Source organism: Eurytemora carolleeae, unplaced genomic scaffold (genome assembly GCF_000591075.1).
Source record: "Eurytemora carolleeae unplaced genomic scaffold, Eaff_2.0 scaffold415, whole genome shotgun sequence".
NCBI lineage: Eukaryota > Metazoa > Arthropoda > Copepoda > Calanoida > Temoridae > Eurytemora > Eurytemora carolleeae.
In genome coordinates, this window is record NW_019396314.1 from 280,566 (window position 1) to 306,318 (window position 25,753).

General features: G+C 32.2%; 1 protein-coding gene across 1 annotated transcript in view; it reads left to right on the forward strand.

The window, feature by feature from the left end:
- The window catches only part of LOC111700738 (mitochondrial import receptor subunit TOM70), a 42,366-nt gene that overhangs the window by 7,752 nt on the left and 8,861 nt on the right, over nucleotides 1-25,753 (forward strand). The window contains exons 9-24 of the mRNA XM_023471772.1: nucleotides 3,210-3,260; nucleotides 4,137-4,196; nucleotides 4,631-4,745; nucleotides 4,967-5,045; nucleotides 5,962-6,053; nucleotides 6,314-6,338; nucleotides 6,858-6,898; nucleotides 8,815-8,883; nucleotides 10,246-10,313; nucleotides 11,837-11,925; nucleotides 12,227-12,283; nucleotides 17,249-17,351; nucleotides 18,083-18,155; nucleotides 19,612-19,698; nucleotides 20,926-20,997; nucleotides 21,933-22,025. Coding sequence (XP_023327540.1) covers nucleotides 3,210-3,260; nucleotides 4,137-4,196; nucleotides 4,631-4,745; nucleotides 4,967-5,045; nucleotides 5,962-6,053; nucleotides 6,314-6,338; nucleotides 6,858-6,898; nucleotides 8,815-8,883; nucleotides 10,246-10,313; nucleotides 11,837-11,925; nucleotides 12,227-12,283; nucleotides 17,249-17,351; nucleotides 18,083-18,155; nucleotides 19,612-19,698; nucleotides 20,926-20,997; nucleotides 21,933-22,025 — 1,174 coding nt within the window. The remainder of the gene's footprint in view (nucleotides 1-3,209; nucleotides 3,261-4,136; nucleotides 4,197-4,630; nucleotides 4,746-4,966; nucleotides 5,046-5,961; nucleotides 6,054-6,313; nucleotides 6,339-6,857; nucleotides 6,899-8,814; nucleotides 8,884-10,245; nucleotides 10,314-11,836; nucleotides 11,926-12,226; nucleotides 12,284-17,248; nucleotides 17,352-18,082; nucleotides 18,156-19,611; nucleotides 19,699-20,925; nucleotides 20,998-21,932; nucleotides 22,026-25,753) is intronic.

Here is a 25,753-nt window from a genome sequence, read left to right on the forward strand (position 1 = left end):
TAAGATTAATATTTACGTTTTTCTTTTAAAACAGTTTTCATTTTTTATTAAAGTTAAATACTGAAAATTTGTCGTTGAAGTTTAAGAGATTTGATAATACATTCCAGCATGTTAAAGTTGGACGATGATGTATGAATATTAAATTAATGTTTCAGCTGAGACTGTTCTGCTGGATCAAGACAAAAACCAATCTTTCATGTATTTCATTCATGAGTCTTCGGTAAGAGTTAATTCAAATTCAAATTCTAATTGCTTTCAAATTAAATCATTTAAAAGTTAACATTTATTTTAATCCAGGGAAACGAATCTCTTACCTTGGATGGAGAAACTACAAATTGCATTGTTATCCCCCATCCATCCCCCCTGATAGTTGCTCACTCCTCCCCCCTTGTAGTCCCCCAGCCTGGAGAGCAGCGTCTTCAGGACTACAGCACTAGTCAACATCATGCTTCTCCTCTACTCTCTGCAGGAGTTCCTTCTCATAAAAACCAGGTTAAAATTTAAACAACTTTCTGTGAATTATTCCAGGATTTTTTTTTATTTTATATTTTTAGACCTTCAAGACGATAATAGAGATGCCAACGTGCAAACCTTTCACTAAGTTTTATGTTACTTTCCCCCCACCAATTCATGTATTCTGAAAAAAATGGGTTTCCCTTTATTTCCCTTTAAAACTCAAATCAGCAAAAAAAAAGCAACGAGATATTTTAACATATGTTTTGTTGGGGGGGGGGGGGGGGGGGAAAAAAAAGCAACGAGATATTTTAACATATGTTTTGTTGGGGGNGGAGCTTTTGAAAAAAAATCAAGTAAATCAGGTCCCCGTAAATTATTTTTTTAATGATGGAGATGTGTGACATGCGAGAAAAGTACACAATTCTGTTATTGTTTATGTTATGAACATTGAACATTCAACCTACAGTCAAAGTATTGTGTACTTTGTAAAAAAAGACGCTAAAAAAATATTTGATAATAATATTGTAGATGCTCCAAGGAGAGTCTGAGTGTGAAGTACTGGAGGATGTAGTTCAAGAGGTCCATGGTATTCTCCAGGATGGAGATGATCCTAATTTCATCCTTCCTGACGCAGTTCAAGAGACTGATCGGCTCCGGGTACTCAGGAATACAGGGATAGATAATCCACTTCTTCTCCATCCAGAGGAGTCACATGAGATCCTGTACACTATTCAGTATCCTTGACCAAATCAAAAAGAAAAGTATCCGAGAGATTGATCAAAATTCTCTGATCAATTTATTTCTTCCATTAACCATCATAGTATTGTAAATGCAACCTCTTGGATCAGACATAATCTCACATCTTTAATTGTAAAGTTGAAGAACTGAAAGCATTTATTTAACTTGAATTATCACCACATTTAGACAATTTGAAATATTACCTAAAATTGTTTACTTGACTGATCACCAGAAATTAAGCTAACTTTACTAGTTACCTGCATTTGGTTTAGTCTAATTAGTTCAATTCTAATCATCTCTAAATTACGTTAATTTGACTGTTAATCTACCTCTGTTAATTTTACTATTCAGCTATATTTATTTTATCACGCTAACTTTAAGATCGGAATTCAACAATCGACATAGTTGTCAATTGAATAAATGGAAATTAAATACTTTAATCAAATTTAAAGTGTTTATTGTATACTTATATATATGTTTAGAACAATTTCAAACATGAAGCAAATTGTATAGATATTTCCATGCCAGACTTGAGTTCTAAAAATCAGAAATTGTGAAGACAAATTTAAAATATATAATATATAAATATTATTTGAAAATAACCTGTGTGCAAGTGAAAAGTAAATGATTTGCCTAAAAGTTAAATAAAGAAAAAAGAATAAATTCTGGAAATTTAACTTTTTGGTTTTTAATGTTAAATTGATTTTCATGTTAAAAACCTATTATTGACGTTTGATAAGTCTGCTTGAGGTAAAGCATAAAGTAATTGTTTCTTAAATTACTGCAATAGTGATCACTATACAAGAAAGAAACATAAGACGTACTGTACCAACTCTGATTATGCCCAAACATAAAATCTATCTTTTTATATATATATATAAATACGCTTAGCCAGTTTTTCCATATGCTTTTTATGAGCTTTAGTGCAAATAAACAGAAATTTGTCCAGGGGTGGTCGTTGGCTTTTAAAACTTTCTGTTGGGTTTGAAAGACCTGCCCCCGCCCTTGGATTAACTCCTACGTAGGCCCGTGCCCCCAATGCAGATTAATTCCCAGTAAGATACCCAGGGGCGGATACAGGGGGGTGGCGGGGGGACATTCGCCACCCCCTAACAGATTCAGGGAGGGGCGTAGCAAAAAATGTTCCCAATTTTATAAATCGTACAGGGTGTCCCACGAAACATGACAATAGGAAGACGACTTGAAAGTCGTCTTTGGTATTTGAATTTATTTGTGACATTTAGTCTTCTATCTACTTTAACATGTATGATTCTTGAAACAATTATCACATAATTCTCCTAGCCCTGGCATTTCCAAAAAGTGGTCTGCGTTTTTTGTGCTTTCAATATTACCGGAGATATAAAGAGTTTGGTTCAGATTTCAATTTTCTTAAATAAAAGCAAAATTGTCGAAATCTGAACGAAATTCTTTATATCTCCGGCAATATTGAAAGCACAAAAAAGTCAGACCACATTTTGGAAATGGCAGGACAAGGGAAATTTTGTGATTATTTTCTCTAGAAATTTACTTCTAAAATTAGGTTGACAAATAAACGCAGCAAATTATATCAAAAATCAAGACGACATTTAAGTCGTCCTGCATACTGTCATGTTTCGTGGGACACTCTGTAGTTTAACGAGTTTAACGAAACCTTCCTTAAAAATCTTAAAAAGGTATGTTCTTAAATTTTCTAAGCAACAGCTGCTTTAATGAAGACGACGTACGCGGCTAAATCAGCTGATTCTCGTCTGCTTTAAATAAAACCAAAACATCTCAGTCTCTCAACTCTCGTGAAAAATTACTGAAATTATGGTGGAAAAGAATTTAGACTCGGCTCTAGCTTTCAAACAGGAGGGAAACGAGTGTTACAAGAAAAATGAATTCGAAGCCGCCATTGAATATTATAAGAAGGCTATAAATGTGTGCCCGCCTGAGAAGTAAATACTTTTTTATATTTCAAATAATACGTTATCGATACGATTTATCATTGCAATGTCATGATTTTTTTATTCCAGGCTTAGTGACCTGTCGGTGATGCATCAAAATATGGCAGCTACTAACGAAAGGAATGGAATTTATATTATTTCACGTCAGTTAATTAAACCTAATTCGGGTCCGTACTAGAGAACGATTTATGGACCCCCCCGGGCCCCCCCCCATACTGTCAATTTTGTACATGACCACTTTTTCAACAAGTTTCAATTAAATTAGTATTTATGTAGGGTTAGGTTATGGTTAACACTTTCTGGGCCGAGCGCTGCGACTAGGAAATTATCCTTATTCAATTCAACTTATATAAGATTCTTTAAATCTATAAAATATTAGAACTACAGCATACGATATTTGGACACCCCTATCCTGTCAGGTTAGGATAAGACAATTTCCTGGCCGAGCGTTGCGTTTAGGACATGTTAAATGGGCCGGGCGCTGCGGCCTCATGTATAACTAAGACCATGTGTTACATATGAGGTGCATGCACTAAATTTAATATTTTTCTTCAAACTATAATTTAGGATCAAAAACATACATTTAAACGGCAAATTTTAATATTTAAAATTTAATTTTCAAATATTTAGATGAACTTAATTTATAGAATAAGGGGGGGGGGGTATATTCCTAGAGAACGATTTTTGGGCCCCCCCATTCCTATCATTTTCCTCCTATCAATTTTGTACATGGATCTTACAGAAAGTGTCTCTACTTAACCTAACCCGTGGCCGCAGCGCTCGGCCCCTTTGCCCATCCTAGCCGCAGCGTTCGACCCAGAAAGTGTCTTATTCTAACCTAACCCTAAATAATGCTAAATAAAACCTAATTTGGTCATGTACAAAATTGATAGGAGGGGGGGCCTGGGGGGGGGTCCAAAAATCGTTCACTAGAACAGACCCTAAGGGTTTAAAAAGTTTTATCCTGTGAATCAATTTAAAATTCCTATTTTAAAGATTGGAAAGGTTAGAGGAAGCAAGAAGAGATTGCGACAGTTCTTTGAAGTGTAATAACAGGTGGGCTTAATATATACAGCTAGAATTAAAGAGACTGTGTCGTAATTTGAACTTACGGTTATGAACAAAAAGTCTTTTTACGATAAATTTCGGACGAGTAAATTTTGGTTTACTGATTAAACAATTATCATAATCATAAAAGTGCAACTTGACAGTTTGACAATAAGAATGAAGTAAACTTTAAATAATGTATTTTTAAAATTAGTGATGTTCTTGAATAATCTTTCCACTTCCCAATTCTCTCTTGAAAGATAGTGAACAATTTAGGGGGGGGGGGGTTTTTTTTTTTAAAAGTTAATTTTGTCAACTTTTGAAAGTTTTCTTAATGCGAGTTCTAACATTGGTTAAACATATATTAATTTATGGAAGGTGGGAGGTATTCTGCAAAATATACCTTATACACACAATACGCATGTACATTGTACACTTTACAGGTACGTGAAGGCTCTGGATCGGCGTGCTAAGGTTCTCCGTAAGCTAGCAGGGAAGCTGACGGGAGGAGATGAAAACCTAAATCTCAAGACAGAATATCTCAGACAGGCTCTTGAGGTAATATTTACTTTACAGAAAACATTTTTCCAAATATTTTTTTCCACTTGGAAAATTTCTTTTATATACTTTATGGACAAAACAATGGAAGATGGACTTTTTCTGCAAAATACTAAATTAAAATTAAACTCTATCCATAAATCGTCACTCAATTCCTATATTTTTTGGAACACACTGTATCAATGCTTTTAAGTTGCTAACTCTGACCTGTGCCTGTTCAGGATATGTCAATGTGCTGCCAGTTAACCGGCTACCGACAGGATCAAATCATGTTCGTCGACGAATTGCTTCGAGAGCTTGGTAAAGCATGAACTTTCCTGGCGTTCAACTTTACGTTTCATATTTTTAAACATTATTAAATATCATCCTCATCTCTGTTATTTCAGTTTGTTTTGTCCTAAACCTGCCTAGGATTTTTTTTCAAGAGTGTACATTGTACACTGACCCCCCCCATACCCTTCACAAATTGCCTGCTTTTCCCTGTTTTTTATCTTTATCTTTAAAGTTAAGCTTTGTTAATGAGTCTAGGTAGGACTAAGGCTGTTGTATCCTCAAATATGTTTGTTATGAAGTGCTAAGGCTTTTGTATTCTCTAATATATCTGTCTAGGTAGGACTAGGGCTATTTATCCTCAAATATGTTTGTTAGGAAGTGCTGAGGCTTTTGTATCCGCAAATATATCTGTCTAGGTAGGACTAGGGCTATTTTATCCTCAAATATGTTTGTTAGGAAGTGCTGAGGCTTTTGTATCCTCTAATATATCTGTCTAGGTAGGACTAAGGTTATTCTATCCTCAAATATGTTTGTTAGAAAGTGCTAAGGCTTTTGCATCTTCGAATATATCTGTCTAGGTAGTGCTGAGGCTATTGTATCCTCAAATATGTTTGTTAGGAAGTGCTGAGGCTTTTGTATCCTCTAATGTATCTTTCTAGGTAGTGCTGAGGCTGTTGTATCCTCTAATATATTCCTCTAGGTAGTGCTGAGGCGATTGTATCCTCTAATTAGTTTGTCAACGTAGTGCTGAGGTTGTTGTATCCTCTAATATGTTTGTGGTAGTGCTGAGGCTGTTGTAAGCTCTAATATGTTTGTCTAGGTAGTGCTTAGGCTGTTGTATCCTCTAATATGTTTGTCTAGGTAGTGCTGAGGCTGTTGTATCCTCTAATATGTTTGCCTAGGTAGTGCTGAGGCTGTTGTATCCTCTAATATGTTTGTCTAGGTAGTGCTGAGGCTGTTTTGGCCTCCAAGAACAGGATTCCTGATCTACCCTCAGCCCACACCATTCTTCAATACTTCACATCCTTTACTCAGGTTTTACATTTTTGGACAACTGGAAAAAAGGTTTCTTTTTAATATAAAGTAGTATTGTGAGTTTTTTTGTATATCCGATCATAAACCTGGACGGATTGGCCTCAAATTTTGATTGTAAAACTCGGTAGAACCACGGGAATATTCTTATTTTATTTCAAGATTTCAAACGGAGAGAAAACATTTTATTACTAAGCACAGCTGGGTTTACATTTTACAAACTAGTTTTTAAATAAAATCATAAATAAAAGTTTTTTTTTCAGGATCCATTTATGAGTGATGAACAAGGTAATAAATATAATTTCTCTTCACTAAAAACATACGATGTTACGGCCAAATGAGACTGATTTTAACTTTTTTATATATTTGCTCACATTCTTTTTTCATTCCCTTTTTATAAAATAAGAAGTTAACATATGTTAAGAAATGCCAGCTTTACCTGCAGTGTGTCCCACGAAACATGCCAATTTAAACACGAACAAACCAAGTATAAAACGTAATAATTATAAAGTCCTCTAGTTGGATTTATTGTGATGAAAACTACTCGTGAGCAATATTTTACATAAAATTAAGATCTGGTATTTTTTGTTGGTAGGAATCCATATTCAATAGCATTCTTGGTCGTCTTCAAAATATCATGTTTAGCAGGACACACTTTATAATTGTATAGTTCTTCAGTTTTCAGCGAGTTAACCAAGGTCCAAAACACTGACAATGTAGGTCTTTGATGTTTAATATTTCTAAAATTACAGGACAGAAAGTGTTTTCCTTTTTCTGTAAAGTTATAAGTTTTTATCAATATTTCAGGAAGTGGTCCATATTTCGATGCTAAGAATCACTACAAAAAGGAACCATGAGCATAATACTTAAAAATATTAAATCTCTTTTTTTTATAATATTAGTGTTTTTAGTGTGGAAGGGCCGCGACAAGCCCCGTAAAATGACCTCCGGAGCCTTCTGATACGCAGAATGACTTCCAAGCGCTGCAAACTGTCTCCGCGCCTTTCGCTGCGTCTCAAAGCCTCCGCCATTCTCTCTCTACGCCCATATTTTGGTCTTCAATAAAAGTTTTTTGGGTTTTACATCCACAAAAATTACTTTTTTTCGAACAACCTCGACATGATAAAATAGTTTTTAATAATTTGTATTGAAAAGTTAGTTCTAATTGAGATTAAGAATTTTATATTTGTTTTCTATATTACACAAATTCTTTAATTGTAGATTGAAATTGTAGTTTTACATAAAGATAGAGAAATTTTGAATTATTTTCAGGTTTTTCATGTCACAGCAAGTTATTTCAACTTTCAGAGACAATCTCAAGTCATCAAATAAAACCAATTCCATTTCTAAGTGCATGCAAACTATCAGACATGTTTATTGAAAAATAGAGATATAAAAGCATATTTACTGTTCTCATCCTTCTCATCCTGCACTTATATCTCATTCTTCTCGTCATTTCAAGAAAGATAAGAATGATGAGAAGGCTGAGAAGGATGATAATGACAATTAAAGATTGAGAAGGATAAAAAGGATGAGCAAAGGATGAGATAGATGAGAAGGATGAGAATGATTAAAAGGATGAGCACAGGATGAAAAGGATGAAGAGGATGAGAAAGACAGGATGAGAAGGGTAAGAAGTATGAGAATGATAAGAAGGGTAAGAAGTATGAGAAGGATAAGAAGGGTAAGAAAGTAGGAGAAGGGTGAGAATGGTAAGAAGAACGAGAAGGATAAGAAGGGTAAGAATTATGAGAAGGGTGAGAAGCATAAGAAGTAGGAGAAGGGTAAGAAGTAAGAGAAGGATTAGGGTGAAAAAGATAAGAAAGATGAGTACATGATGAAATGACGAGAAGAATGAGATAAAAGAGTGGGATGAGAAGGAAGAGAACAGTAAATATGCTCTCAGATCTCTATATTTCAATCAACATGTCTGAAAATTTGTTTGTAAGCTACATTTTTGAATATTTTTTACTTCAACGATGTTCAACTAGATCGGAGAAGAAACAAAAGTTTCGGAAATGTTGCCTTCCATTTTTGAAGGATTTAAAAAAAAATAAAAGTGAATTCCTCAAAAAAGCCTTTAATGGATTTATTTTTATTTCAACGTTTATCTAATTTCCATAACCCCTACTTCGACATGGATTTGGTTTTATTTGATGACTTAAAATTGTCTCTTAAAGTTGAAATAACCTGCTGTGTGTAAAAATCAAACTATATGAGCACCAATTCACAAAACAAAACTGTTTTAGTGAAATAATGGAATTTGTGCTTAATCGTATGCTTTGAATACACTTTTCACAAGAAAACAAGTTTTAATCAATTGAATGAATTATTTTTTTTAACTTGTTGATTAAACGATCCTTAAAACTATAGTGGATTCAAGAACAGCAAGCAGAGATCTAAATGTTGGGCTGAAACTTGAAGACTTAGGTAGAGACACAGAGACGGTTTTACAGGGATTGGAGGTGAATCTGCATGTCACGAGGCCTTGGAGGTCATTTCGAGGGGATCATAGAGGCCGGAGATAAAAAATCGGAGCCGACGGAGGTCACTTTTCAGAGGTTCCAAGACTCCGGAAAGAGATATCGACAAACTGACTTCATATCCTGCTCCTAACAAATTATATGAGTCTACATTCAAAAATAGAACCGGCTGCTATTAATATTGAAAGAGATATTACAAAATGTCTTACTTGCCACGGGTTCTTTTGATGAATTTTGAATGTTTTTGAATGAATTTGTATATTGTATTCTGGTGTGCACAGGAGGAGTTTGAGAAAATAATAGAAAAATGTGACCAAGAGATAAACCAAACCCTTCCACATTCTCTGGAAGTAAGAATTTTACTATAAAATATTTATATTTTTAAACCAACATTTTTTATCATTAAGCATTAGATTTAACTTGATGCCAACAAATAAGAAGTAATTATTTCTTGTCAAATCCTTAAGAATATTGCTCTAACATTAAACAAGATTTCTTAATGACATGTTTTTCTTAATCTGAAAATATCGGAGTAATTTTAAAATATTTTGGAAATATTCGAGCAATAATTCCAAAATGACTTTTGAAATTTTCTTTTATCAATTTCACACTTTAGAAGTATTGAGTTAAGGGAAATAGTTGATCAAATCATCCAGTGCTGGGAACTTTTGAATGGTGGATATCGGGATTAAGGCTTGATCCACTCCTTTTCTTAACCTCGAGATTAAATAATGCTTGTTCTTCTTGTTATTAATCTCCAGATTAATAAACCGATTGGGATTAAAGATATCCCATTTTAAAGTTTTCAGCTCTGAACGATTTTGTATGTTTTCCATTTTTCATGAGAAGTAAATAATTTCTTGAAATGGGTTATGTCCTTTTATGACAACAAAAACATTATTTGGGAGTCTATAAGAATTATATTTCATTATGCTGATTTTAATATAACATCCCCTTTAGGCCGGGGTTGCGGTTTGGATCTTATAAAAGTAAAGTTTTGTAAAAAATTAATTATTCAAATCTCCTTCCTTCTCCCCTCAGGGATCTGAGAAAGTTTTAAAGTAGAAAGAAGATGACAGAAATGGAACTCGTAAATCTACCAAATGAATGGAGTTTTTGCCACAAACGTTGATATTTTAATCCCTTTGTCTGTACAACGAGATATTTTGATCTATGAATTCTGCTAGATCAAATAGTCCAAGTTTAAAATATGAAAGGTTTACAGTTACACCTTTAGGTTTCAAAAATATAGATATTAAAATTTGTTAGTCTGTACCTGTGCTTAGGATCCGGATCCGTTGGATCCGCCAGATTTTAACTTCCTGGATACGGATCTGGATCCAAGCTAGGGGAAAATTATAAACCAAAAACTGCAAAAAAAATATATTTTCCTCTCAAAAACCAAATCTGAACTGTTGAAAAAAAGAGAATTTATATAAATCTCAGAATGGTTCATCAATTTTTAGCATAGAAATAAGCACATAAAAGAAGAAAGATAATTTGACAATTCTGCTTTGTTAAAAAAATTCAGTAAATCTACAAGAAATGTTCATGACCTAAATCAGGATACGATTTGGAGTCGTTCTATTTTTTTCCAGTGGGAATCCGGATCCGCATCAAAATTAGATGGATCCTAAAACTCCGTTCCTTTATAATAGTCAACAGGGCCTTGTTTTTGAGAATTATTTAAATATATTTTAAATATATTTTAGGCCAAACTGACGAAGGCGACTTTTCTTATCCTCAGTAAGCAGCACGAGCCAGCCATGCAAATACTGAAGTAAACAAAAACCTTTATTATTTGGATTTTTCCCGCTTAACGTTATTTCACGCCAGATCGTTTTGCTGTGGGTATAATAAAATAATTGATATGTGCTGTATTGTTACCAAAAGCTCATATTCATTTGTAGTTAATTTTCATGAATTCAGAATTCCACAAATTGTCTCTTCTCTTTTAATTTAATTGATCCATGATATTATTTACTCTATTGGAAATGTGTAATGATATTTCCATTAAGTTCACACTGGATTTGATATCCGAGTTCTCAGCTGCTGATAGTAAATCTATATATAAATTTGGCTTGTCTGTCTGTTTGTTTGTCTGTCTGTTTGTATCCAATAAACGTCAAAACGGCTGAACCGATCGGGCCCAAATTTTTTGTGGGACATCACGTGACCACAGGGAAGGTTTATGAATGATAAAAATAAAAAAAATGTGTTTTAAAGGTTTTTAATTTTGTAAAAAAATTAAATTCTTGAAAATCCGAGAATTTCTTTTAAAAATCCGCAAAAAAGTTTTCTTCTTTGTTTTAAAATGTAAACAAAAAGAACATGTTCACAATTTAAATAGAAGATATAATGAAAACAAAATAATCGATTTTAGCATTGATTTTTTGCCAAATTTCTTTTGAGAAATATGTTCCTAACCATCTAATTAAGATTACTGTATGATTTTTCGTTGTCGTTGTCGTTTTTTAATAATTTAAAAAAACTAATTCTGAAAACGTATCCACCCCCAAAGTAGGAGTTTTGAACGTCGAATTTGCGCTCAAACCCAGGATTTGCAGATCTTTAGAAAGTTTAATATGTCTCAAATGAATCCGAAAGAAGTTTTCCACAACACTGCATACTCAGTTCAACTACCTTACATAGCCAATCACTCCTTTTAACTCCAACATTATATGGTGCTTAATCTTCATTGTATTTTGAGTTAATTTCATAATAAAACACACAAATTGCATGGTTTTCTAGTTTAAGGGACATAACCAGGAGAGTGACTAAAAAAATTAATATCAACTTTTTTTATAATAAACATAACTAAGTACATTCGCGCCTAAATCTCTACTTTTCTTATTCTGATATATTTGCAACCTGAAAAATAGAGATAGGCACCATTCCTGTGGAACGATTTTTCATTCACATGAACGAACAGAACAATTTAAAAAAAAGTAGGAACACGCCCAGCCTAACTGAAAGACCTTTTAAAACTTATGTTTTGCTTGATCTAAAAGTCAAGGTTTAAAATATCAAAGGTTTATACAATCAGTGACCAGATTTAATGAACAGCTGTTTAAATGCGCATCTCTGCAACTTATATTTTTCAGTACAACACCCGGGCAGGGGGGGGGGGGGTTTAAGAAAGAGTTTTTGATGAATTGGGGGAAAAAATGTAAAATGGGACATCAAAAGGCAAGTTTTTTCATTCTTTTTGATACTTGTGACCCAAAAATCATTTATTTTCCTAAAGTCAGCAGGAAAAAACCGTTAAAAATAATTAACCGCCCATGATGTTTTTTAATCTAGTGATGTTGTAAATGAATCTGATGAGAAACCTCTAGTGAAGGTCAACGCACTCATTAAACGTGGAGCACTGCATATTCAGAAGTGTCAAGGTGATTAGTCTTGGCTTTTATATATAATATAATTAATTTCAAGTGAGCACATGTTAAATGCACGATTTTCAATGATGCCTACTTTTCTGAGAAAAAATGAAGTTACAATTTCTTTCTTTGCTCTGCTTCATAAGCTTGCAAGTGAAAAAGCAACTGATAAAGTATCAATTTTCAGATAGAAAACAAGGATATATATAGAGTAGTTTTGCCAGAAATAGTTCTTAAAAGGTTTTAAACTTCTATCCCATATCTTATCTAATGATTAGTTAAAATATAAAATTAACTAATTTGAATTGTTCAGATCCTGTAAAAGATGCTGAAGCTAGTATTGCAGATTTTGACGCAGCTTTAGTCGTTGGTAAGAAAGCTTTCTTTATTTTTAAATTGAAATGTGATCGAAACTTGACGTTTAAGGCTAAAATAGATTCATATTACTCACCACAAGTTCTCATCTAATATCTATTTCTTGGCAACCTCATGTTTTAGACCTTTGAAATATCAAACTTTGACTATTTGATCAAGCTAAATTTATAGTTTAAAAAAATAGGTGGCAAAGTTAAAAGTACTATAAAATTAAGATTTAAGGTGAGTTTCTTTGGTGACCTTAAACAAACTCAGGCATTTTCATGTTAGATTTTAATTCTCTCCAGTAGATATAAAGGCAAGACAAATGAATGTAGAATTGATTTACCCAATCATATTTTCTTTATCAAAAGGAAGTATTCAGATTTGGCAGTGTCTTAACATTCAATTAGATTAATAGATAAGATATAATTGATGGCCATTATCATGGAAAACACTTAGATTCTGTTAGAAATAGGGGTGTCTATTTCCCCCCCCCCCCTTTGGGGAGGGGAGGAATTTTTGTATTCGATTAAAGTTTACTTTTATTAAACTATTTAATATTTTAATTTAAAAACCAAAAACAGATTATTTTACACATTCGTCTTTGTTTCTTCTTTTAGAGTCAAAATATGGTAAAGTGTTAAAAGATGTTAGAATTAACAATTCGGGAAATATTTGCTTTTCTTACACTAAGCCAAATGTTGACCCGAAATGATATGAATTTATGTATGTTGCAGTTTTGACCAAACCTCTAGTATTTACTTTATAAGGAATTTATAGGATCCATTAGGGTACAGTGTCCGAATTTAATGATTTTAATCCGCGTCTCAAATCCCCTAAAAACCGGTTTCAATTGAACGCCGGCTTAATTCTTAAAAATGTAATACAATTTTTAGTGGAACTAACCATATTTGAGCCGTGGCTTAAATTTAAGCCGTGGCTCAAATTCTTTAAATTCGGCCTCAGGTAGATATAAAATTCGTTGATGGTGATGGACCAAACCTCTGCCTGTAGAGTAAAAAAGTAGATGTTAGTTTGTTTCTTTGTGTGAGATCACTTAGCAACAAATCTTGATAAAATATGTACCTACAAACGAACTAAAAACGAACCATAAATGACCAAATCGATTAACATCATTATATCCAATTTTCATATATTGTTTTACTATACACTGTTGCGTATATTTTCTCATTCTTTTATGTTTTATTTTAATTTTGTATTTTCCATTCTATTTTTCTTTGTGTTGAATCCCCTGACTACACAAGGTCCCTTGTGCCCAGTATATTTTTATATCTAGGATGCAGCATGTTGTTTATAATGGTTTAGGTATGAGATATGATTGTGTTGGAGTAGAGCCAACCCCCAACCCTTTTCCCTTTTATTTCCCTGTCAACTATACAACATTTCTTCCAACATATCTTTTATATTATTATTCCCCTGGCTGCTACCACCTCCCCCATTTTCCTCAGGATAATTTATCCAACATTCCTAGCCATCCCTTTATACTTCTGTATCATATTCATTTGTTGTATCAATATTCAGTCAGACTAGCTGCTTTTAGTTTTATAAAAAATCTGGAGAAAAAATAAAAGTTGCTTCTTTTTTTGTAGTTTTCTCAAAATCTTCATGATACCACATTCCTTGTTACATCAAAGAACTAAAAATTTCGCAGATTTTTATGTTTTCCTTGCCATCCCTTATACTTCTGCATCATATTAATTTTTTGTATCAATATTTAGTCAGACTAGGCTTATGGATGCTTCTTTTTCGTAGTTTTCTCAAAATCTTCATGAAACCACATTTTCTTAGTACATCAAAAATTAAAATATTTCGCAGATTTTTATGTTTTCCAGGCCATCTTATAGATTCTTCTTTCTCGTAGTTTTTTCATAATACTACATTTTTATGGAACATCAAAACTAAATATGTTCCTGTCTTATTGGTGGATTTCGAAAAAATGTAAATTTTTTAACTCGCCCCTTGCTTCTAGAAATAGAAATAGTTAGGGTTTACAACAACAAAACCGGGATTGATTTATTGGATTTAGGCAAAACACCAGACAAACCAAATATATATAGAGATAAAGTGGGTTTATTAACATTGTAGTATACAGAACAAGAAATCAGGTGATTGAAGTTTAAAATTTTGTTCATCAAACAGGAATATATTTTCTTTACATTTTTTATTACTAAGAAAAAATTTAGCTAGAAAGAGAATTTATTTCTAAACATGTTTATACAAACATTTTGTATATTTTTCTTAAAATCCATTATTTTAGAAAATACTTCAATAAAAAGAAACGAATGTTATTTTATGCCCTTTGTGAAATAATGAATTTCTTGAGGGAAAACTCTTGTTTAAAATTAAATTACGAGTGTCCGGAAACTATTCATTTAAGATCAAAGGATGGTTTTGATTTGAAGAACCAGTATAAACAAACAATACTTTCATCTCTTCTTTCTTCTCTAACTCAGTTTATTCAATCCATTCTGTTATATTATGTGGGAGGGTTATAGGCCTTTTTTTAATCTTTTCCAGATTATAAATTGTTAATCAAAATGATTTTTTTTATATTCAAAATAAACATAAATAGCTTATGTACGCAAAATCACCAAGAATTGTACAGTCCGCAAACTCATACTTCTAGGGGTCAAAGTGTACTTAAATGATAAGCGGGGTGGTTTGGTGTTTTAATGGATTTCATAATTATTAAACCACTCAGGAGTGAATTTTATTTTGAGAATATATCATATTGACGAGAACTGAAGAAGGGCATGAGAAGGACTAAACTAACTTAAATTTCTCTCTACAGAACTCATGTACACCACAAGTACTCAATGACATAAGAACAGCCAATGTTCACAACCGACCTAGTTAATCTATATAATAGGAATATCTTTAAAACATCTCTGTACATTTATATCTTTCAAGATGAAAAATGTCGTCTTATGCGCAATCTATCTTTATCTATGTGTTCTACTGACATCTAACTTATATTAATGTATTCTACTACCTTTAGCTTGTATTAATGTGTTCTACTGACCTCTAGCTTGTATTACTGTGTTTTAATGACCTCTAGCTTGCATTAATGAGGTCCACTGACCCCTAGCTTGTATTACTGTGTTCTACTGACCTCTAGTTTGCATTAATGTTATCTACTGACCTCTAGCTTGTATTAATGTGTTCTACTGACCTCTAGCTTGTATTAATGTGTTCTACTGACCTCCAGCTTGTATTAATGTGTTCTACGACCTCCAGCTTGTATTAATGTGTTCTACTGACCTCTAGCTTGTATTAATGTGTTCTACTGACCTCTAACTTGTATTACTGTGTTCTACTGACCTATAGCTTGTATTAATCAGTTCCTTTGACCTCTAGCTTGTATTAATGTGTTCTACTGACCTCTAGCTTGTATTACTGTGTTCTACTGACCTCTAGCTTGTATTAATGTAATTGCTCGATTATAGATTTATTGAATCCATTATTTATACCAGTACTCTCAAGAGTAGGCATTAATAAAGAATAAGATTCATTCAGAAACTGGATTTTTATTCCAATATTCTTTTAAATGATTATGAATTATTGATAAAAGGTTTTTTCTTAGATTCTAAATTTATTTTTCTATAATTCATTATCAAACTGTTCGTGTTATCCTTGTAATAATTATTTTTGTAAGGGGCTTAGCCGTGATCTCAACGAATTGATGCTTGGTTGGTTATTTTTTTTCATGTACTGTATGTTTAATTTGAGTTGTGTACACTGAATAAGTAAATGATTGTAAGTAAAATATTATTTATTTAAGAAACCATTTCCTCTAAATAATAATTGAGCACATTGTAACTTTCGGAAATATGTTTCAAATAAATAATTTCGGGCAATACCCGATTCACAACGGTACTCTTAAAAGCTTTGTGAATGATTTTGAAAGCTGAGTATTTTCAGTTGTAGGTTTTTTGCAAAATGGACTGAGGGCAACCTTTAAACCTAGAAAAATGACAATATCTTCCACATTATTTATCAGATAAAGGGTTTCCAGAGTACCATTGTGAATCATACATGGCCATTTTTACATGGAGGATCGCTTTAAATATCACTAACAGTCCCTTGAATAGAATAAACGCTGACATTTTGGACAAAATAAAAAGTCTTTTCTCTTGAATAGGAAACTCATTGAGAGTAAATAAGAAGCTAAGTTTTGTATAAACTTTATCATCATGAAGATGTTTCATCAAATAAAAGCATCTAAGCCACTTCTTTAATCATGAAAAAACACATGCAACAAGATGAAGTAAAACCTATTCATTTGCTGTCAGTTGGCAGTCTTGGATCCAGATTCTGATTTGGAATCAAAGGAATTAAGTTAAGATTTATGCAGGCTGTAAAAAGGTATTTAAAATTCCTTGGGGGATGATTTATTTCTCTATAATTAGGAAGTTGGGCGTATGTTTACATGCAGTACAGGAAATAATACATCAACCATTCTGTGTAATATTCGAATAAAAGGAAGGACAAGAAGGGTCATCTGACAGTTTATCGTGAACTGTATGTAAACATACTGACTAATGACCCTACTACGGTGGAAGGCGATTATATCAATACAATGAAGACGACTTTTTATTGAAGTTTTGATTGTTAAAAAGCTTTTTTTCGAATTACGGGTTTTCAAGTAATCAAAGAAAAACTTTTTCAATTGACAGCTTCTCTTGACTTCTTTGTTTATGTGTATCCATGCTGTTAAACAGCTTGATATAAATCAAAATTGAATTCGAAAGTTGTCCATATTGTATTGATATAATCGCCTACCACTGTATAATTTTTTATATACAATCCCTCCATATCCTAAAATGAAGGGACGGGGTTAAATAAGATTAAACATGCGTTGCTAAGGAGAGAAACGACTTAGCATTTATGGAACGGACTCAGCCATTGGAAAAGTTAGTTTTGAATTTGATCTTGAAATAATTGTTGGTATATTTAGAACCTGAGAGTGCTGATGTATTTATGAACCGAGGTCAGGTTAAACTACTGCTAGACAGGTTCGATGAAGCTGTTAGTGATCTTAGCATGGCGTGTAAAATTAGGTTAGTAAACATACAGATTGCAGGTAGTAACGTCAATTAGTATGATTCATTTTTGGATAGGTTTTTAACCATATTTTCTTTCAGGGGAAAAATTGAGCATAGTGTGAGAGAAGTAAACGTTTTCAAAATTATTCATTCTTAATATTTGATTTTCTTGCATTATGCTAAATATTTGCCCTAACATAAATCGATGCAAAAACAAACGTGTTATGCGATCGTTTATAGGGATTTTGAGAAGATCGTTTATAGGGATTTTGAGAAGATCGTTAATAGGGATTTTGAGAAGATCGTTTATAGGGATTTTGAGTAGATCGTTTATAGGGTTTTTGAGTAGATCGTTTATAGGGTTTTTGAGAAGATCGTTTATACGGTTTTTGAGAAGATCGTTTATAGGGTTTTTGAGTATTCTGTCTTGTGTTTTTGCGTTAAAGCTTGGAGGGATCGTATATTTAATATTCAGTAATTCTTTATTTACAAACTTTTTCTTACCATTTTTAACGTGAGTATAAAATTTTCCTAGAAAATTACTCCTGGACAACGTACTTATGGGCAAATACCAGTTTTTTCGTTCCAGGAAGAAGAACCCCCGGTTTACTTAGTCATATGTAATGTCAGGAGTTGGTGATGTATGTCAGTTTCGGGAAATTGGGGTTATGATTACTTTAATGTTGAAATTAAAATATTTAAATATATTTACGGAGTATTGTCTTCTGACAAATGTATAATTTAAGGCCTGACTTTGCCCTGGCCCATGTTCAAAAACTGTACACAGATTTCTTAGCTGCTCAGCAGACAGGAAACCAGGTATATTACCATAAAGCATGAGTTTCTGATTTAAGACTTTAAATTTGATTTTAAAGGGACTGTCGCCGTTATTTCAAGTGGCCTTTTATTTACCGAGCAGTATATGCCCAATTCACAACCTACATAAAATATTCATGTTTTTCTTTCTGAAAATTGATAAATTTGAATTGTTTGCGTGGTTTCTATTTTAAAGTGGATTTATATAGTAGAGAAAAGGAAGGAAATTCCTAACTATTCAAAATCGAAAAATGTATCTTCTTTTTTTGCTGGAAAATAAATATTTGAATGGTACTGTAGTGAATCTGGCATGCATTTGTTTAATAAAGGGTTCAATTCAAATTTCGTCAACATTCTCTTTAAAAGGGGCAGGGGGGGGGGATAAAAAATTCTAAAATGTTTACATATAGAAACTTGACATGAAATTGAAAAGAAAATTAAGAATTTTGAATTGAAAAAAAACTGATCATTTATTCCTGTAGCATGTATAAAAAACTCAAATATTAATGGATTAAACAAAATATTCATATTCTTCCTTTAAAAACTGGTCTTATCATGCAATCTTCTGTTTTATGATAATGATTGATTGATTTAATTAATATTTTATTAACTGGTGGTTAGATACATTAGTTATGCTTTAATAATGCATTTTCGATTTACTTTCCCTTAAACAGTTTCATCAAAGGATTAATAGCTTTTTTTTTACAAAATAAGCTAAAATTCTCAGATAGCAATTATTTTATGTGAACACTTTTAATATCATAAACCTAATCGTTTCTTTAGGACTACTAGTAGTCTTCTTCCTTATACAATAAATTTAGATTTTTTTTAAAGATTTTAGGTTTCGCGGAAATCAATTCTTTTAAAATATTTGGGGAATTAATTTTGATCAGCCCTTCTGTAAAAGGAACATTTAAAAAAATTCTCCCTTAAGCTTTGAAACACAAGGTGGTCACTGGTCAGTCTTTTCTTTTTATCTTTTTCAGTCTTACTTTAAACAATCATTTATTAAAAGCTATACAAAAAAATCAAAGTATGAGGGGAAATATAATTATTTTTTGCTACATTTTTTGAGTTTTAGAGGACATTACGCAAAAAAATATGAATTCTCTCAATCTACGAGCACTACAGTAACAATAGCTAGCTACTTGGGCGGCAGCTCACGGTTTCATTGTGGATTTTGGAAGATTTTGAAAGATTTTGAAAAAGAAAGAATGCGGCAAGAAAGTCAGCATAGCTCCTCTTCGCTTGGCAAATTGAAAAAAAAACTAAATGGAATCAGCTGTTCCTGGCCAGGAAGTTAAGAATGTAAGCAGGAAGTGCGTCATTTAGAAAAGTTATATAGCAGCAGACATTATGACGAGCTTGAATAGTAGAGAGAATTGATATATTAATAATTGAGAGTTTATATATGGAGGGTAACAGCCTGATATGATTTGATGCCTAACTTATTATTTAGTCTGGAATCAGCAAGGTTGTAGAAGAGTTTGAATCAGCGCTGGATAAATTCCCTCAATGCGTGGAAGCATTTGCTCTCTACGCTAAGGACAGAATATCTATCAATCAGTCAATTTATATCAATTGGATGAGGGTGAGTCAAAAAAAGTGTGATTTGCGGCGCCTGGTTCAAAATTGTACCTTTTTTGTGCAACTCTCCTGTATGGTGTTTTCTAATATTTTTTGAAAATTTGTAATTTTTTTATGGTACTCCAATGGCCCAAAAGAAAATCCGCGAATTTTTTTTCTCTCAAAATCAAAGGTTCAGAAAAGCAAAATGTGTATTCATATTATTTCTCTCTAAATCTAAAATGTTATTAAGATTGAATCACAGAATCCCAGAAAATTGACAAAATTGTAATAAAAAAATTCGCAATTTTCAGTTCTGGTCTAATTTTTACGGAAAAGTTATTTAAATTCTCAAGTTCTTTTCTTCTTATTATATTCTAAAGTATTAAATATACGCTGTTCAGTTATAACCTTAAGAACCATAGAAAAATAATTTTTCCGTAAAAATTATACCAGAACTGAAAATTGCGTATTTTCTTATTACAATTTTGCCAATTTTCCGAGATTCTGTGATTCAATCTTTTTAAAAAGTACCAAAAAAAAATACAAATTTTCAAAAAATATTTAAAAAATACCATACAGGAGAGTTGTACTAAAAAGGTACACTTTTGCACCAGGCGCCGCAAATCACACTTTTTTTGACTCACCCTGTATTTCCAAATTCAAAATCTATTAAAGGTTGACTGTAAGCGTAATCTCACATGACCTCAATGCAAAATTCACATCGGTGCCTTTGGTTTGATATGATTTGTCTGATCAAGTATGGATTTAGTATCATCAATTTTTATTATTTTAAACACAGAATTATTTTAAATTGCGGGTTCTCTACAAAAGTGACATGTATGCGTATATCTGGTGCAGAAAATCCTGAAGAAATTATCAGATTAAAATACTTTTAAGTTTTAAACCTAGAAAACGTCAATTTGTTTACTTTATTGATCAGATAAAGGTTTCAACGGTATGGTTGGGATTTGGGCATGGCTATCTTTGCATGGAGGGTCACTTGAAATTACGCCTTCAATGGCCACTTTAAAAGTTTGGTCTAATTCTCGATTGATTTTTTAGTGAAATTTTTAAGCAACAGAATAAATCCTTTGAAGCAATAGTATTAGTTTTATTGGTGAAAAATCTTTTTTGTCACCAAAAACACAGTTTCTGTATCTGTATTATTAAAAATGTTTAATAAGAGTATATTCTGCGTATCCAGATTCTACAGGAGAAAAATGAACTGGAGAAATCAGACGAGATGTATCTCAAGGGTATACAGCTAAATCCAAAGGAACAAAATCAACAAAATAGGAGAAAATAATTACCCTGCTTTTACATTAAATCAGGGGTGTTTAGAGCTGGGCACAGTGTGGTCACAATAAGGGGGTTGGACTTATTGGACTTATTTGATTAAAATTAAATTAAGTTTAAAATTGTTTTAACAAAGAATTCAATTATTTTTATTCAATAACATATTTTTTTTAAATCATTTTTTTCAAATTTTTTATAGTGAAAAAAACATTTTTGGAAAGAAGTTTTTATTCAGTAAGTAAGACGACATTCATTAAAATAGGTTGTCGTTATTAGTTATGTTAAACAAAATAAATCATATCAAAATGCCAATATCCAAAGAAAGTGGCGGTTAGGGGATGCTGAGGCATAGTTTAAAACATTTTAAGTGTATTTGTCCTTCATCATAGGTTTTAAAAACTTAAAACGTACAAATAACAGAAAAATTGAAAATGAAAAAGTTAACTCCCATGAAAAAAAATGATTTTTTTTAAAGATATTTTTTATTATTACTTGTCATTTTGTTGTAAAATGCGGGAAAGGCTATGTTTTGTTCAATGTGAGCAAATTAATGTCCACTTTGACCACACTATCCCCCATTTGAATTCTAAATATTAAAAAAATTCTACGGGATGCTAGAATTCAAAGAATTCACACTTTTTGTAACTATCCACCAATAATGAAGTACTGCCTTAAATAATTAATATATAATAATTTTTTCCCTGTTTATTCAAGTATTTATTAAAATATTGCTGAAACAATCACAAAATATTTCATTTCATTCTATGTCTTCTTTCTACCTCATAAATTCTGTATTCTTTGAAATTGAATTTCGAAGAAATCTTGATATTTCATGGAATCTCACGTTGGTACAGAAATAATTTCCATTTTAGGCAAGGAGAAAATAATTCCTGTATTATTGAGTTTTGTCAATAGAATGGAAATCTTGTAATTCACCGAGCACTACTTAAACTTCAGAAGGATGGAGACGTTGATCATACAATAGGAGAGATAGCTAAAGCAATACAGGTGCAGTGCACTGTACATAGATCATACAATAGCAGAGATAGCCAAAGCAATACAGGTGCAGTACACTGTACATAGATCATACAATAGCAGAGATAGCTAATGCAATACAGGTGCAGTACACTGTACATAGATCATACAATAGCAGAGATAGCTAAAGCAATACAGGTGCAGTACACTGTACAAAGATCATACAATAGCAGATATAGATAAAGCAATACAGTTGCAGTACACTGTACATAGATCATACAATAGCAGATATAGCTAAAGCAATACAGGTGCAGTACACTGTACATAGATCATACGATAGCAGAGATAGCTAAAGCAATTTAGGTGCAGTACACTGTACATAGATCAAACGACAGCAGAGATAGCTAAAGCAATACAGGTGCAGTACACTGTACATAGATCATACAATAGAATAGATAAAAAAATACAGGTGCAGTACACTGTACATAGATAATGCAATAACAGAGATAGATAAAACAATACAGGTACAGTACACTGTACATAGATCGTAGAAGAGCAGAGATAGATTTTGAAAATACCGGTGCAGTACACTACATAGATCATACAATAACAGAGATAGATATAGCAATACAGGTGCAGTATACTGTACATTAATAATTCAAAAACAGTGATAGATAATTTTGTAATTTTATCTACTATATATTTTATAATTTAATTAACAAAATTTTAAATCTAAATAAACATGAACGAGAAAACATTGTAATAACAGATACTGCGGCTCTCCCGGCAGTATCTAAAGTGACTTATTAATATTCATAATGTTATGATTTAATTTAATAATGAATGTATGAATGCGTATGTAAACTTTAGATAAATCTAACATTACTGATACATGGCTTATTTATTACAAAAAAAAGAAGGTATAAAATATGTGGACGAACTTGTATGCAAAAACTGAAATTATGCAACTTGTAATATTGAAAATATAAATTATCAGTTGTTGTTGGATGTCCCTAAAACTCTGATTTTATTAGATGTAAATTTTTTACACAACTGTTTCAATGTTTCATTTATACGTTTTTATAAGACTAGCCGATTTAATTTCTTACTAATGTTGGTTTGTAATTTATTATTATTATCAGGTTTATTTATTTCCCCATTTCGTCCGTTTTATTAGTTCTGTTTAATTCCAGCAACTCATTAATTTAGATTATTTTAATTGTTCTCTAGTCCCCTAGTCTTCTTTTATATATGGAGGAATTACAACTAGGAGTGATCTCACTTCGCAGTTGTTTTCTATCCATGGAAGAGTATAACGAAAATTGTTATCTAGTCCCCTGGTCTTCTTTTATCCATGGAGGATTTAAACCAAGGCGTGTTTTCCAGCCGAAAGGTTTTTTATCGATGGAAGATTTTTAACCAGGAGTGTCTCTTGTCTTTTTATCCATGGAGGAAATAACAAGGAGTGTTCTTTAGTTCCTGGGTCTCTAATCCATGGAGTAATTTTAACAATGAGTGTTCTCCATTCGCCGTGTCTTTTTATCCATGTGGAGGAATTAAAACAAGGAGTGTTATCCAGTCCCTAGGTATTTTTTGATGGAGGATTTATAACAAGGAGTGTTATCCAGTCTTCGGGTCTTTTATTCATGGAGGAAAGGTTTCGTGAATATACCGACACAGAAACTGGGATTCAAAAAGTCGAGTTTAAGTCGAGTTTATTGAGTCATATTACTCGTATTCATATTCATAACAGGGGAGTGTACTCTAGTCCCCTAGTATTCTGCTCTTGAAACTGAGTACTGGATGGAACTTCCGCTCTGTAGGTTATGTCCTCCATGTTATTATCTGGGGACTAATGAACATGATTTAGATTAATCCCAGGGTTGTAATCAAAGATAAAAGATTAAACACTAATGATCTCGGTTGTTGCAGAACACAAAACCAGATTTAGATTTTAAACGGTGGATACTCACCAGATCTAGAAAACACTAACATTTTGGTTTTCTGTCCTCAGGGTTCTGCGCCCTAAAATTGTAATAGAAATAACTTTAAAAAGGTTAGGGTAAGCTAGGTAGTTGGAGCTGGATGGGGGTTAGGCCTAGCTATATTGTGGAGTCGATTTGAATCTGTACTACTTAATATTTTCTTAAAAACTGCTTAAAGGGAGTGACCGGCTATGTAAGGTAGTTGAACTGAGTATGCAGTGTTGTGGAAAATTTCTTTCGGATTTATTTGAGACATATTAAACTTTTTAAAGATCTGTAATTCCTGAGCTAGAGCGCAAATTCGACGTTCAAAACTCCTACTTTGGGGGTGGATACGTTTTCAGAATTAGTTTTTTTTTAAATTATTAAATAACGACAACGAAAAATATAGTAAAAATTATACAGTAATCTAATTAGATGATTAGGAACATATTTCTCAAAAGAAATTTGTCAATAAATGAATGCTAAAATCCATTATTTCGTTTTCATTATTAAATTGAATTTTTAATTTTCTTTGAATTTATTCGCAGATTTCTTCAAATTCTTCAAATGTCGTCTTTTCAATAATAATTCTAGAAAATCTGCGAAAAACTTTGTGAATAATGAGAAACCAGAATAATGAGATAATATAAACTAATAATTGAACAAGATTACTTATTTTCGATGATAAGATTTATTTTTATTTTCTCAACATGTTCCTATACATGACGTCTGTAGTTTATTGTAGAACTTTTTTACATTTTATGTCGTCGTTATTTAACAATTAAAAACAAACTAATTCTGAAAATGTATCCACCCCCAAAGAAGGAGTTTTGAATATCGAATTTGCGCTCAAACTCAGGATTTTCTGATCTTTAAAAAGTTTAATATGTCTCAAATGAATCCGAAAGAAGCTTTCCACAACACTGCATACTCAGTTCAACTACCTTACATAACCGGTCACTCCCTTTAATAATTAGTTTGGATACCCACTAGGTTGGTTTCCTTTAAGCCAATTTCCATATCATCAGAAAACATACTTTTATCAAATTGTTACACATAGTTCCGTAAAGCATTTAAAGGGTAGATTTGTTAAAAATCCGTTATTTTACCTAAGTTTTAATAGTTTATCATGCTTAATAGCGTCAGGAAAGATTCCGTAATGTCTTTCCATCTTCTAAAAGTGTAAAAGTTGATATTTGAAGGATTTCTAAGAATTTCAAATATAGCTTGACACTCGTGTTTTATTCAATTTTAGTCAAATAATTTTAATAGAAAGATCTTATAAAAGGTTAGGGTAAGCTGGGTAGTTGGAGCTGGATGGGGGTTAGGCCTTGTTATATTGTGGAGTTGATTTGAATCCTTACTACTCAATATTTTCTTAAAAACTGCTTGATAATTAGTTAGGATATCCTTTAGGTTGGTTTCCTCTAAATAAATTTCCATATTCGCAGATAACACACTTTTATCAAATTGTTACACATAGCTCCGTTTAGCATTCAAAGGGTAGATTTGTTAAAAATCCGAAATTTTCTCTAAGTTTTAATAGTTTTATCATGCGTCAGGAAAGATTCCGTAATGCATTTACGGATCCAAATTGATCCGGAAAAAGTTGGAACCCCTTGAAGAGACCAAAACTTGTTTTTCTTCTCTTGTCTATGAAAACTTGCCATCTTCTATATTGTGTAAAAGTTGATATTTGAAGGATTTCTAAGAATTTCAAATATAGCTTGACACTCGTGTTTTATTCAATTTTAGTCAAATACAAAATTTTTCAAAACATCAGGTTTACAAGTA